We start from the raw sequence: 12,843 nt of genomic DNA, 5'->3' as shown, positions 1-12,843 counted from the left end.
AATAAAAGACCCGCTTCAACTAGGCCACAGCTGTTGCTCCAGAGGGAGGAGGGGATCCCAGGGGCGCCTCCAGCGATCGCTCACCCGTCAGCAGGTGTGAGGTTAGCTCCAGCCAGTCAGAGCTGCTACATGGACCTGGTAAAATTGGTTTTGCCATAGCTTTGTATCAGGCGGTGGGGGGGGGGGGGAATTTGGGCCAAAAGGCAAAGGACACCCCTCTTCCTACCAGCCCTGTTTGTAAAGGGACACTGGATATTTTTTTTCCTTGTGGTTTTACTTTAAATTGTTATTATAAAGGTGATGTACAGAGGACACTGGATTTTTCTCTCTCTGGGGCACCTGGAATACATGCTAATATCCACCTTTCCCACAGTGAGACTTGGGGGTTTCAAAATGCGGAGAGAGGGCCAGGGTGAGGTGAAGCCGCTGTATGAGGGATTTCCTGTGACCTAAATAAAGCGTGGCTGAGAGGAAGTCCCGCCCCTTTCTCTGTTGCCAAGGGACAGGGCTTGGGCAGTTCCAAGAGAAGAGCCTCAGCCTGATTGGCGGGGAGCAGCCCAGGGGGAGGCCCTGTGGCGAGTAGCTGTCTCCTGCTACAGCCCCGTGTGGCCTGCCACAGAATCAGAGGTCTGGGCTTCTTGGATGGTCAGAGTGGGGTTTCCCAGGACCGGGCTTTGGGATCATTGGGAGACACCCAAACAGGTGCCATGTGCCAAAAAAAACCAGTGTCGGTCCCAAGTGTACGAGGGGTGCGGGCAGGTGAGCTCACCTGGTTTGCCATGCTCTTCCAAGGACGTCTGAAGAGTGATCCATCCCGAAGGAGTAGTGTCATGGAGTGAGGAGCAGGTGCCCAGGCCAAGGTGGACACAGGGCAGGGCGGGAGGAGGTTGCCAAGGGGCAGAGCTGGGCTGGGGTCTAAGGTTCCCTAGTCTGAGGGTAATCAAATCCTTTTCCCAGTCGGGCACGGTGGCTACCGCCTGTCATGCTAGCTACTCAGGAGGCTGAGATTTGAGGATCACGGTTCAAAGCCAGCCCAGGCAGGAAAGCCCATGAGACTCTTATCTCCAATGAACCACCAGAAAACCAGAAGTGGCGCTGTGGCTCAAGTGGTAGAGCGCTCACCGTGAGCTGAAGAGCTGAGGGACAGCGCCCAGACCCAGAGTTCAAGTCCCAGGACCAACTGGAGAAAACCTGTTTTGTGGATACTGGGGCAGAACCCAGAAGTAAATTGCACACCTGGTCCTTTTTTTTTTTTTTTTTAAATAAGGTGAATTAATTCATGTAAAATTAACCTTCTGATTCTTTGTGATGGTACCAGAGTTTGAAATCAGGGTCTCTTGCTTGCTAGGCAAGCACTCTCTCACTCGAGCCACGCCCCTACCGCTCAAGCCACGCCCCTACCGCCTAAGCCACGCCTCACCTCTGGAGTCACACGGGTGCTCTGGGCACGCCCATCGCGTGGCCACGCCCATCTGAGCCCCGCCCCCGCCGCTTGGGCCCTGGCCCTGCCACCTGAGCAGCCAGCCCTAAAACTAGCCATTTTTTCTATGTCCATTCGGATCACCTGGTAGGACAGGAAGCCAGAGAGCAGGCAAGAGCCGGTCTTGTTCTTTTCTAACCACCTTTATTTGGAGAAGTGAGCAGAGAGAGATGGGAGGCAAGATGGCGGCGTAGAAGCTGTCTCCTTGGAACCCCAAAAGAAGGAGAAGAGTCCGTCTTGAAGTGTCTGTATTCAGGGGAGAAAAAGAGGAGAGCCCTGAGAACCAACCAACAAGCCGAGGGGACACCCTGCACAAGAGCCACGGGATAAACCAGTCCCGGCATTCCCAGAGCTCCCCATACCAAGTAGAGGGTGGCAGCTGAGGCCCGGCATGCACCCCCACAAGCCTGAACCCAAAGTGACAAGCCAGCCCTGGACATAACAGCCCTGTGCTCCTCAGATCTCACAGAGATCTTGGGCGAGGGCTAAAGTCCTGGGGTGGGGAAGGCTTGAACTCAAAAAGCCTTAACAAGCCAGGGGGATGGCTCACACCGGTCATTCTAGCTGGAGATCTGAGGATCGTGGTTCAAAGCCAGCCCCGAGTACATGAGACATATCTCCAATGAACCACCAGAAAACTGGAAATGATGCTGTGGCTCAAAGTGGTAGAGCACTTGTCCTTGAGCACAAAAGCTCAGGGACAGCGTGTAGACCCTGAGTTCAAGCCCTACAACCACCACCACCAACAACAACAAAGCCATAACAGCTCAGGGTGTCCTGAGACACCCCTAAGGGTGACCAAGAGGAAGATGGCCAGAAGAGGCTCATGGGAAAGGAGAGTCTGAACTGGGACTTAATCTGTGTGTGTGTGTGTGTGTGTGTGTGTGTGTGTGTGTGTCTGTGTCTGTGTCTGTGTGTGTGTACTGGTAACTGGGATTTGAACTCAGGGCCAGAATGCTGTTCCTGAGAGCTTTTGGCTCAAGGCTAGCACCACAGCTAGAGCCACAGCTCCATTTCTGGCTTTTTTGGTGGTAGAGTCTCATGGACTTTTCTTCCTTGGCTGGCTTTCAACCATGATCCTTTGATCTCAGCCTCCTGAATAGGACTGCAGTCAATCACAATCTGCCAGACCCCAGTAGACCTTTTGGGTTTTTTTTTTGGAGACAGCATCTCACTGCATAGCCAAGGCTGGCCTGGAACCCATGATCTTCCTGCACAGGTGTGCATCACCACACCCAGCGCCTGCCTCACATCATCCCAAGCTCCCACAGCGACAGCCCAGGTGACTCAGGTCACCCCGTGATTATGCCTTGTATGGCTCTGGTGTCCTGCTGAGAAGAATGTGTGGCCAGGCTGGGAAGATTATCCATTCAAAGCCATCTTGAGAGTCACTTAACACTGGATCCTAAAGTCACAGGTGCTCCCACGGCCTGATGCGTGGGGCTCCCCAGTGGCATGGGGAAGGAAGATCGCAAGCTGGAGCGGGTGGCTTCGAACTGGGATCCTCAAGCGCTTAACTGGTGTCTTCCTTCCTTCCTTCCTTCCTTCCTTCCTTCCTTCCTTTCTTTCTTTCTTTCTTTCTTTCTTTCTTCCTTTCTTTCTTTTCTTTCTTTCTTTCTTTTCTTTCTCTTTCTTTCTTGTCAGGGTCAAGGCAGGAGACAGAGGCAAGCCAGGCCAGTGTGATATTTTTAGGGAGGGAAATCGCATGGAGGGTGACCTGAGTTCTCTGGCCCATATGTGGGAGGGGGAAGGGAGAAGGGGGGGAAGACTTTCATGGACCTGGACCTGAGGGGGGGGGGGGGTGGAGGCTGGAGTCCAGCCCTTTAGCTCCTGACTTGTGACTAATTTAGGTGAAAGGCAGAATCTAGAGCTATTTCCACCCCGGGGAACAGGTGCTCAACCCCCCCCACCCTCACCCTCCCCCCCACCTCCCTTGCCATCACCCGGGCTTGGGGCCTCCTCCCTGGAGATTGCCTCCAGGACTATAAAGGCCCTGGGTTTTGTCAATGAAGCCAGGACACCCCGGCGGGGCAGGCAGGCAAGGGCTGGCTGCACCCCGCTGGAGCTGCTTGGGCTGCAGTTAAGCACAGTGTCCCCAACCCCATCCCCGTCCCCCCAACCTTCTGCAGACATGAAGATTGTCATCGTTGGCATTGGAGGGTGAGCGCAGAGGGCTGGGGCTGGGGTGGGGTGGAACGGAGAGGTACAAGGGGAGGGCACTAAGACGACCTGGGAGGGAATTGAGGTTGGTTGCCTGCTGCCCACTGCCCTGTCTGTCTGTCTGTCTGTCTGTCCATCTGGCTGGCTGTAACACTTTCTGTCTCTGAATGATGAGAGAGGTTTGGTCCCCAATGGGGAAGGAGAATGGGATCCAAGGTATGATTTTACAAACAGGAAGGTATTTCTTTTTCTCTGATTTTACTCAGGGTCACAAACAAACAAAAAAGGCATGGTAGTGCATGCCTGTAGTTCTAGCATTGGAAGGGAAAGGGTGGGAGGATCAGAAGCTAAAGGCCAGTCTAGACTCTTGTCTTAAAAATAAATAAGGGCTGGGAAGGTGGCTCAGTGGTAGAGTGCTTGCCTAGCATGCATGAAGCCCTGGGTTCGATTCCTCAGTAGCACATACACAGAAAAAGCCAGAAGTGGCACTGTGGCTCAAGTGGCAGTGTGCTAGCCTTGAGCACAAAGAAGCACAGGGACAGCGCCCAGCCCTGAGTTCAAGCCCCAGGTCTGGAGACAAAAATAAATAATTAATTTAAAAAAATCAGTAAGAAGCCGGGCACCAGTGTCTCACACTTGTCATCCTAGCTGCTCAGGAGGCTGACAGCTGAGGATCACCGTTCAAAGCCAGCCCGGGAAGGAAAGTCCATGAGACTCTTATCTCCAATAAACCACCAGAAAACCGGAAGTGGTGCTGTGGCTCAAGGGGTAGAGCGCTCGCCTTGAGCTGAAGAGCTCAGGGACAGCGCCCAGGCCCAGAGTTCAAGCCCCACGACCGACCAAAAAAAAAAAAAAATCAGTAAGAGAAGAATCTAGACAGGCAGGCAGACCCTGCTGAAGGGAGGGAGGAGACACAGTGTAAGTCCATGGCGGGAGCGGTGTCCCTAACATGGCATCATACCAGACCTTGGATGAGCCATTGTGGGGCATTTTCTTGTAACATATAAGGGCACCCCCTTGTATGGGGAGAGGGTTTAGCAAGTTCCCATTTCCTCCATCTCTGCTACAACTGGGGCAGAGGCCACTGACTTCTAGAAAGTTCCTGAGTGTGTCCAGCCCCACCAGTTAGATCAAGACGCCACCATGACCCACTGACTGCTTTCCCCACTATCTCCCTGGGGTCTGGAGACACTCCATGTTCCAACCAGAGACCTGCTGGGCGCCAACGGCTCACACCTGACATCCCAGCTACTGAGGAGGCTGAGATCTGAGGACAGGGGTTCAAACCAGCCCAGGCAGGAAAGGCCATGAGACTTTTTTTTTGTTTTGGTCGGTCGCGGGACTTGAACTCTGGGCCTGGGCGCTGTCCCTCAGTTCTTCAGCTCAAGGCTAGCGCTCTACCACTTGAGCCACAGCGCCACTTCCGGCCTTTTCTTCATATGTGGTGCTGAGGAATGCAACCCAGGGCCTCATGGCTCTACCACTGAGCCACCTTCCCAGCCCAGTGGTAGGCTGGCACTCTGCCACTTAGTGAACTGGAGATTTGGGTCTCTAGGACTTTTCTGCTTCAACTGGTTTTGAGCTTGTGATCGCCCGTGTCAGCCTCTGTTGCTGGAACCCACATTTTTCTTTGGAGATAGAGTCTCTCACTTTGTAACCCACAGTGAAAAACTTCTCTATCTTTCTACCTCAGACTCCTGAGGGCAGGGAGTAAAAGTATGAACCATACACGGCTCATTTTCTATTTAGAAGAAGAAGGAAGGAAGGAAGGAGGGAGGGAAGGAGGGAGGGAGGGAGGGAGGGAGGGAGGGAGGGAGGGAGGGAGAAACAAAGAAAGAAAAGAAAAAAGAGAAAGAAAAGTCAGAAAGTCAGGGGTCTGTGGCTCACGCCTGTAATCCCAGCTTACTCAAAGGCTAAGATCTGAGGATTTCGGTTGGAAACTAACCCTGGGCAGGAAAGCCCCTAAGGCTCTTAGCTTCAATTAAGCACCAAAAAGTCCACAGTATCAGACTCTGAACCGGGGCCTGGCACTCTCTAGACAGGCGCTGTGTCCTTTGAGTCAGGCCTGGACCCTTTTTACTTGTGTTGTTTCTCCATAGTGTCTCTTTGTTGTTTGGCCTGGGGCTAGCCTCAGACCTCAGCTGGGATGATAGGTGCACACCACCAGGCCTGGCTTCTTAGTTAAGGTGAGGGTCTCCATAACTGTTTTTCCTAGAGTGTCTCAGAAGCTCAGTCTCCCTGAGTAGCTGAGGTTACAGGCATCAGCCATGGCACCAAGCCTGGGCAATCCCAGGCCACAGCCTAACTCCAGATCTCTCGGCAGAGTAACCAACAGCGGCAAGACGACGTTGGCCAGCCGCCTGCATGCAGCGCTGCCCAACTCCTGCGTGATCCACCAGGATGACTTCTTCAAGGTGACGCCCTTGGGGGGCGCCCGGGGGTCATTGGGGGTCACCAGGGGCTGAGCCAGGGTACAGACCCTCCCATTTCCCAACTGGGAGGTCCCTGCCCAGCCCCGGGAGAGCCAGGACCAGGAGAATTGGGGACAGTGTGTTCTTTCTTTTCTTTTTTCCTGGTGCCAGATGTAGGACTTGAACTCAGAGCCTGGGCGCTGTCCCTGAGCGTTTTTTTTGTTGTTGTTGTTTGTTTTTGCTCGAGACTGGCACTTGACCACTTGAGCCACAAACGCCACTTCTGGCTTTTTGCTGGTTCATTGGAGAGAAGAGTCTCATGGACTTTCCTGTCCCCAGGGCTGGCTTTGAACCACCATCCTCAGATCTCAGCCTCCTGAGTTGCTGGGATGACAGGCGGGCGCCACGGGACTGGGTTGAATAGCACAAAAAAAAAAAAAAAAAAAAAAAAAGACTAGAGTGCTGGTGGCTCACACCATTCCCAGCTGCAATGGGCCACTGCTCAGTGGGTGACGTTAGCTGGGACCCCTGCCCCCCAACCTCTCCCTGCGGGAGCCTCAAAGGAGTGAGCACTGAGCGCCTGGCTTGGGCTGCTCTGTTTCAGCCCCAGGACCAAATACCAGTTGGGGAGGATGGCTTCAAAAGATGGGACGGTAAGGATGGCCGCCACCCCCCCATTCCCCATGCCCCCCCCTGTTTCCTCCCCTGCTCCCCCACCCCCACGGTCCCTGGCCCTCTTCCCACTCCCGCCCTCCTCTCCCACAGTGCTGGAGTCCCTGGACATGAAAGCCATGCTGAGCACTGTGAAGGCCTGGGTGCAAAATCCCCCGAAATTTGCCCGCTCCCACGGGGTCACAGTCCAGCCCAGCGCCTCTGACACCCACATTTTGCTTCTGGAAGGATTCTTGATCTATAGCTACAAGTGAGTGTCTGACACCTCCCTGCCCTCCACCCTTGGGGAAGGGGGCCAGAGGAGGGAGTCTAGAGAACCTTCTAGAACCTCAGCCTGCTTAGGCACAGCAATCAACTGGGAAGGTGGGTCTGCTTTGCTGTGTGACCTGGGACAGCGCAATGTACCTCTCTGGACCCATGTAATTGGGGGCGCGGGAGACCAGGGCCTGCCCTGTCTGACCCTGTGTTCCCCACACACGCTCCTGACCCCTGTCCAGGCCTCTGTTGGACTTTTATACCCGCCGGTACTTCCTGACTGTCCCCTACGAGGAATCCAAGCGGAGGAGAAGGTGAGGGGCATTCTGGGGAAGGGCTGGGACCCCAAGTGGGAAGAGGGAGATGCAGGCTGGCCTATGGCCAGCCCGGGCAGCAGGCGCTGGGCCCACCCAAAGCCCTAGCTAGGCTCAACCCATCCTTTCCTGGGCATCTCCTAGGTCCCCCCAGAAGGGGATCCTGACCTAGATGCCCTTCTTCTGGGGAGATTGGGGAATCCCAGGACCTGGCACAATCCTCAAATAAAAAAAAACACTTGTTCCAAAGCTGGGTGCAGTTGGCTCACGCCTGTGATCCCAGCTACTCAGGAGGCTGAGATGTGAGGATTGAGGTTCAAAGCCACCTGGGCAGGAAAGTCCGTGAGACTCTTATCTCCAATAAACCACCAGAAAACTGGAAGTGGTGCTGTGATTCAAGTAGAGCGCTAGCAGGGCTGGGAAGGTGGCTCAGCGGTAGAGCACTTGCCTTGCATGCCTGAGGCCCTGGGTTCGATTCCTCAGCACCACATTAGCAAAAAGAAAAAAGCCGAAGTGGCGCTGTGGCTCAAGTGGTAGAACGCTAGCCTTGAGCTGAAGAGCTGAGGGACAGCGCCCAGACCCAGAGTTCAGGCCCCACAACCGGACCAAAAAAAAAAAAGTAGAACGCTCACCTTGAGCTAAACAAGCTCATGGACAGCACCCAAGCCCTGAGAGTTCAAGCCCCACAACCCTCCAAAACAGTCCACACACAGACACCCCCACACACAACTTGTTCCCTGTTGCCCGGCCCCCTCTGCAGTACCCGCAAGTACCCAATCCCCGACCCCCCAGGCCTCTTTGATGGACATGTGTGGCCCATGTACCAGAAATATAAGCGGGAGATGGAGGCTGACGGCGTGGAAGTGGGTAAGAAGTCTTTGACCCAGGGCTGGGAAGGTGGCTCAGTGGTAGAGTGCTTGCCTTGCATGCATGAGGCCCTGGGTTCGATTCCTCAGCACCACATAAGCAGAAAAAGCTGGAAGTGGCGCTGTGGCTCAAGTGGTAGGGTGCTAGCCTGGAGCTGAAGAGCTGAGGGACAGCATTCAAACCCCGAGTTCAAGCCCCATGACTGACAAAAAGAAAGCCTTTGACCCGGATGAGGCTATGCCCCAGAGTGGAAGGAAAGGGGTACTCTGAGCTCAGTCTCTGCCCATGCTCCTCTCCATTCTCCATTTGAGAAACGTGGAAGTCCCTCCTTGAATCTCACCCTAGTCCTTCTTGCTGTTGGTCCCAGAGACTCTTCCATCCTGTTTCCTGACCCAGCAGTCTGCCTTCTTAGAAAAGCCCTGACTCTGGTTTTTCTAATTCCAGTCCATTTGGATGGCATGAAATCCCCAGGAGATCTCTTCCTTCAAGTCCTGGAAGAAATTCAGAACTCCCTCCTCAACTGCTCCTAGCTGTGGCCGACCCTGCCACCCATGATTCCAGCCACAGACTGGCCAGGCCTGCGGCAGCCAGGCCACGTGCTGTGACCATTTTCCCTTTGGGGAAGTCTGTACAGAGAATGGGGAGGGGGAATGCCAACTCACCCCGGCACCGCAGGGCCCCGGGGTCCAGCCCTAGCACACCTCTGCGCCATGCCACTCCTCAGTATTAAATCGGTCCTATTTTTATAACCCTCGAGGCCCGGCCTGTTCTGTTCAAGGGGCCTCTGAAGCCTCTCCCAGCTCCCTAAAATGGCTCTGGAAGCCGGGTGCCGGTGCTCATGCCTGTAATCCTGGCTATTCGCAAGTTGAGATCTGAGGATGGTGGTTTGAAACCAGACTGGGCAGGAAAGCCTATGAGACTCTTATCTCCAATGAACCACCCAAAAGCCCGAAGTGGAGCTATGGATCAAGTGGTAGAACACCAGCCTGAGCAAAAGAGCTCAGGGACAGTGCCCAGGCCCTGAGTTCAAGCTACATAACTCTCCCCCGCCTCCCCAAAAAAAAGGCTCTGAAGATACCACCAAAAGCCCTGAGCACACAGGGATCCCCTGGAGCCTCAGTTTCCCCAAATGGCAAGCTTCCCATGGGCTTCTAACCCACAGCCAGGGTGTCAGCACTGAATGTTCTTCCATCCTGTCCTTGTTTGGCCTCCCTGAGCCGTCCTGGCAGCCAGCATAGTTGGGTGGAGCTACGCTTTGAACCCAGGACTCTCATTGTTTTCGCCTGGGGTGGAGACCCCCCCCCCCCCCCCCCCCCCCCGGCTTGCACTGACAGGGGATTGAGCCGACAGCGACATCTCATGGCCACCCGTGGAATTGCAGACACCCCAAACTCACCACCTCTTCTGCTGACCACCCCCAGCCCCAGCCCAGAAAAAGCCTACCACTCACTTGAGTCCACACAAGGTGATTCACACATGGAAATGGGTAGAAAAATGGCAAGAAGGGTGAATTACCACATGACCTAGCAATGCCACTCCTTCAGATAGACCCAAAATAGGCACTGGGGGCTCATGTCCATAATTCCAGCTACTGAGATCTGAGGACTGCGGTTCAAACCCAGCCTGGTCAAGAAAGTCTGTGAGACTCTTGTCTCCAATTTACTACCAAAAAGCCAGAAGTGGAGCTGTGGCTCAAGTGGTAGAGCACTAGACTTGAGCAAAAACCCCAAGCGAGAAAACGTGAAGCCTTGAGTTCAAGTCCGGGTGCCGGCACACACGTAGTGAAAATACATAGTCTCAAACACAAACATGTGCCAAAGCATTCATAGTATCCAAATGGTGGGAACAGCACAGTGTCCATCATGTGAAGATAGAGAGTGGTAATTCACACACTGGAATATTACCCAGCCAGGAACAGAACAAGGCCGTGCCCAGTGGTATAACGTGGAGGGACCCTCAGGCCACCAGGCTCAATGAGAGAAACAGACACAAAAGGCCTGGCAGAGCCGGGCACCAGTGGCTCACGCCTGCAATCCTAACTATCTCAGGAGGCTGAGATCTGAGGATCACGGTTCAAAGCCAGCTGGGGCAGGAAAGTCCATGAGACTCTTGTCTCCAATTAACCACCAGAAAACCGGAAGTGGCGCTGTGGCTTGAAGTGGTAGAGTGCTAGCCTTGAGCGAAAAAGCTCAAGGACAGTGCTCAGGCCCTGAGTTTAAACCCTACCACTGAGAAGAAAAAAAAAGTCTCACAACGTGTGCTTCCATGGACAGAAAGCATTTGGAACAGGTGCATCTGGAGATAAGAAGAGGACCTGCTCACAGGGGTCGGGCTGGGGAGGGGCCAGGCTTCCTTGCTGTGTGTGTGTGTGTGTGTGTGTGTGTGTGTGTGTGTGTGGTGTGTATCATGGGGCTTGAACTCAGAGCCTGTGCACTGTCCCTGAGCCTTTTTGCTCAAAGCTAGCACTCTACCACTTGCCCACAGCACCACTTCCAGTCTTTTGCTGGTTCATTGGAGATAAGCGTCTCACAGACTTTCCTGCTCAGGCTGACTTTGAATCACAGTCCTCAGATCTCAGCCTCCCGAGTAGCCAAAATTATGAGTGTGAGCCACCAGTGCCTGGAGTGGCAATGTTTCGTGCCTTCTTAGTGTTTATTTATTGGCTTATTTTCTAGAGCTGAAAACCAAGTCCTTTGCCTGCTGAGCACACGTTCACCACTGAGCTAACTCACTGTACATTTAACAATAATCAGCAAGGCCGGGTGCCGGTGGCTCACACCTGTCATCCTAGCTACCCGGGAGGCTGAGATCTGAGGATCACAGTTCAAAGCCAGCCAGGGCAGGAAACTCTGTGAGACTCTAATCTCCAATAAACCATCAGAAAACTGGAAGTGGTGCTGTGGCTCAAGTGGTAGAGCACTCACCTTGAGCTGAAGAGCTCTGGGATAGAGTTCAAGCCCCACGACCAACCAAAAAAAAAAAAAAATCAGTGAGAAAAAAAAAAATAAACCCAAGAAGATAAAGTCTATAAATTCTATTTTTCCAGCACACACCATCTATGGTGCTCACATCAGCACCTATAAATAAAGTTTTATTGGCACACAGCTCTGCCCACTTATGTGCATGTGATTTGTGTGGCGCTATTCACAGCAGATTGTGTGTGGTCTGCAAAACCCATGTGTTTCCCATCTGTCCCTCTGCAGAGGCTGTAGCCAGGAGGTGTGGGGAGAGTGGAGGACTGTGGGGGACACCGCTGGGGCTGGCTGGGGCCTGGAGGGCATGGATGAGCTGGCCCCCAGGACGATGGGGCAGCCCGCCAAGCCTTGTCCTTTGCTGAGGCATACAGGGTGATCCGAATGATCTTCTGGTCACTGGGCCCAAAATAGTCCAGGCTGGGCCACAGGGACATGGAGAGGAGGCTCTAGGACAGCCGGACACTGCATGGCCACCAAGGGGCTATGGACAGTGTAGTTAAAAGGAAGGAAGGAGCAGGAGGAAGCCAGCAGCATATGGTAACAGCTAAGCGAGCCGGTGGCTCACACCTGTCATCCCAGCTACTCGGGAGGCTGAGATCTGAGGATCAAGGTTTGAAGCCAGCCTGGGAAGTCCCTGAAACTCTTATCTCCAATAAGTAGTGCTGTGGCTCAAGTGGTAGAGCGCTCGCCTTGAGGTGAAGAGCTGAGGGACAGCGCCCAGGCCCAGAGTTCAAGCCCCACAACCGACAAAAATAAACAAACAAACAAATTAATTAATTAACCTCCCCATACACCCCCAAAAAATACCATGACAACTAGACATGCTTGCTGGGCGCCGGTGGCTGACACCTGTCATCCCAGTTACTCAGGAGGCTGAGATCTGAGCATCATGGTTCAAAGCCAGCTCGGGCAAGAAAGTCCATGAGACTCTTCTCTCTAATGAAGCAGCAAAAAGCCAGAAGTGGTGCTGTGGCTCAAGTGGTAGAGCACCAGCCTTGAGCACAAAGAGGCCCAGGGACAGTGCCCAGGGCCTGAGTTCACGCCCAGGGCCAGCGCGCGCACACACACACACACACACACACACACACACACACACACACAATTCTACCCTTCCCACAAAATCCTAAGAGCCAGAAACAGAGAAAGACAAAACCCCAGCAGGTCCCCGGCAGCAAAGAGGTGCCGAGGCCCGTGAGCCCGGCATCTGTCACCCATGTCAAGTAGCACTCAGCCACCTCTTAATCAGCAGTTACCACACCCCCACCGCACAGGTCACCCCATTACCCTTCCAGCCACTGGGCCCCGAAAGGAGGGGGTTCCTCAGGGATGTCTGGGGTGGGGGGTCAGCCAGGGCCAGGGGGAGGAGCTGGAGGAAAGAACCAGAAGCGAACACCCTCAGACACCCCCACACAGCCCACCAGGGCCCCTCCAAACCCTTCCGGCGCTCCCCACATCCACCCAGCACTCCTGAGTGGGGGTGAGGACTCCCCGATTCTACCCAGAACTCTTCTTTGGGGGAGCTGAGGGCTCCCCAGAAGCAACCTTAATTCCCAGTGTCTCCAAGTAGCTTCTCCTGTGCTGAAGTCTGGGAAAAAACTGGAATGACGAAAGGCGAGGGTGCTCTGCCTTCTGAGATTGGGGGCACGGGGGAGTCAGGAGGTGCACACGGGGGGCTCCTCTTCAAAATATAAAGCCTTGGGGGGGGGACA

The 12,843-nt window shown here is 54.2% G+C and overlaps 1 protein-coding gene across 1 annotated transcript; it reads left to right on the top strand.

Moving 5' to 3' along the window:
- Positions 1–3,611: 3,611 nt before the first annotated feature.
- Positions 3,612–8,689, top strand: Nmrk2 (nicotinamide riboside kinase 2). The gene is made up of 7 exons (XM_042669862.1): positions 3,612–3,640; positions 5,964–6,054; positions 6,656–6,704; positions 6,817–6,973; positions 7,221–7,292; positions 8,053–8,159; positions 8,604–8,689. Exons 1-7 carry the CDS (start codon positions 3,612–3,614, stop codon positions 8,687–8,689), a joined length of 591 nt encoding a protein of 196 aa, XP_042525796.1.
- Positions 8,690–12,843: the final 4,154 nt, after the last annotated feature.

The sequence above is a fragment of the Dipodomys spectabilis genome, unplaced genomic scaffold (genome assembly GCF_019054845.1).
Source record: "Dipodomys spectabilis isolate Male_0828 unplaced genomic scaffold, ASM1905484v1 ptg000511l, whole genome shotgun sequence".
Classification (NCBI taxonomy): domain Eukaryota; kingdom Metazoa; phylum Chordata; class Mammalia; order Rodentia; family Heteromyidae; genus Dipodomys; species Dipodomys spectabilis.
Note: the sequence above shows the minus strand (reverse complement) of the source record. Positions and strands in the feature narration are given on the sequence as shown.

What these genes read in the sequence shown, in the direction of transcription:
- Nmrk2 (XM_042669862.1), top strand. Translation starts at nt 3,612, where the DNA reads ATGAAGATTGTCATCGTTGGCATTGGAGG. An exon ending in ACCAGGATGACTTCTTCAAG is followed by an intron (nt 6,055 to 6,655) that starts GTGACGCCCTTG and finishes GCTCTGTTTCAG; the next exon opens with CCCCAGGACCAAATACCAGT. An exon ending in GGCTGACGGCGTGGAAGTGG is followed by an intron (nt 8,160 to 8,603) that starts GTAAGAAGTCTT and finishes TTCTAATTCCAG; the next exon opens with TCCATTTGGATGGCATGAAA.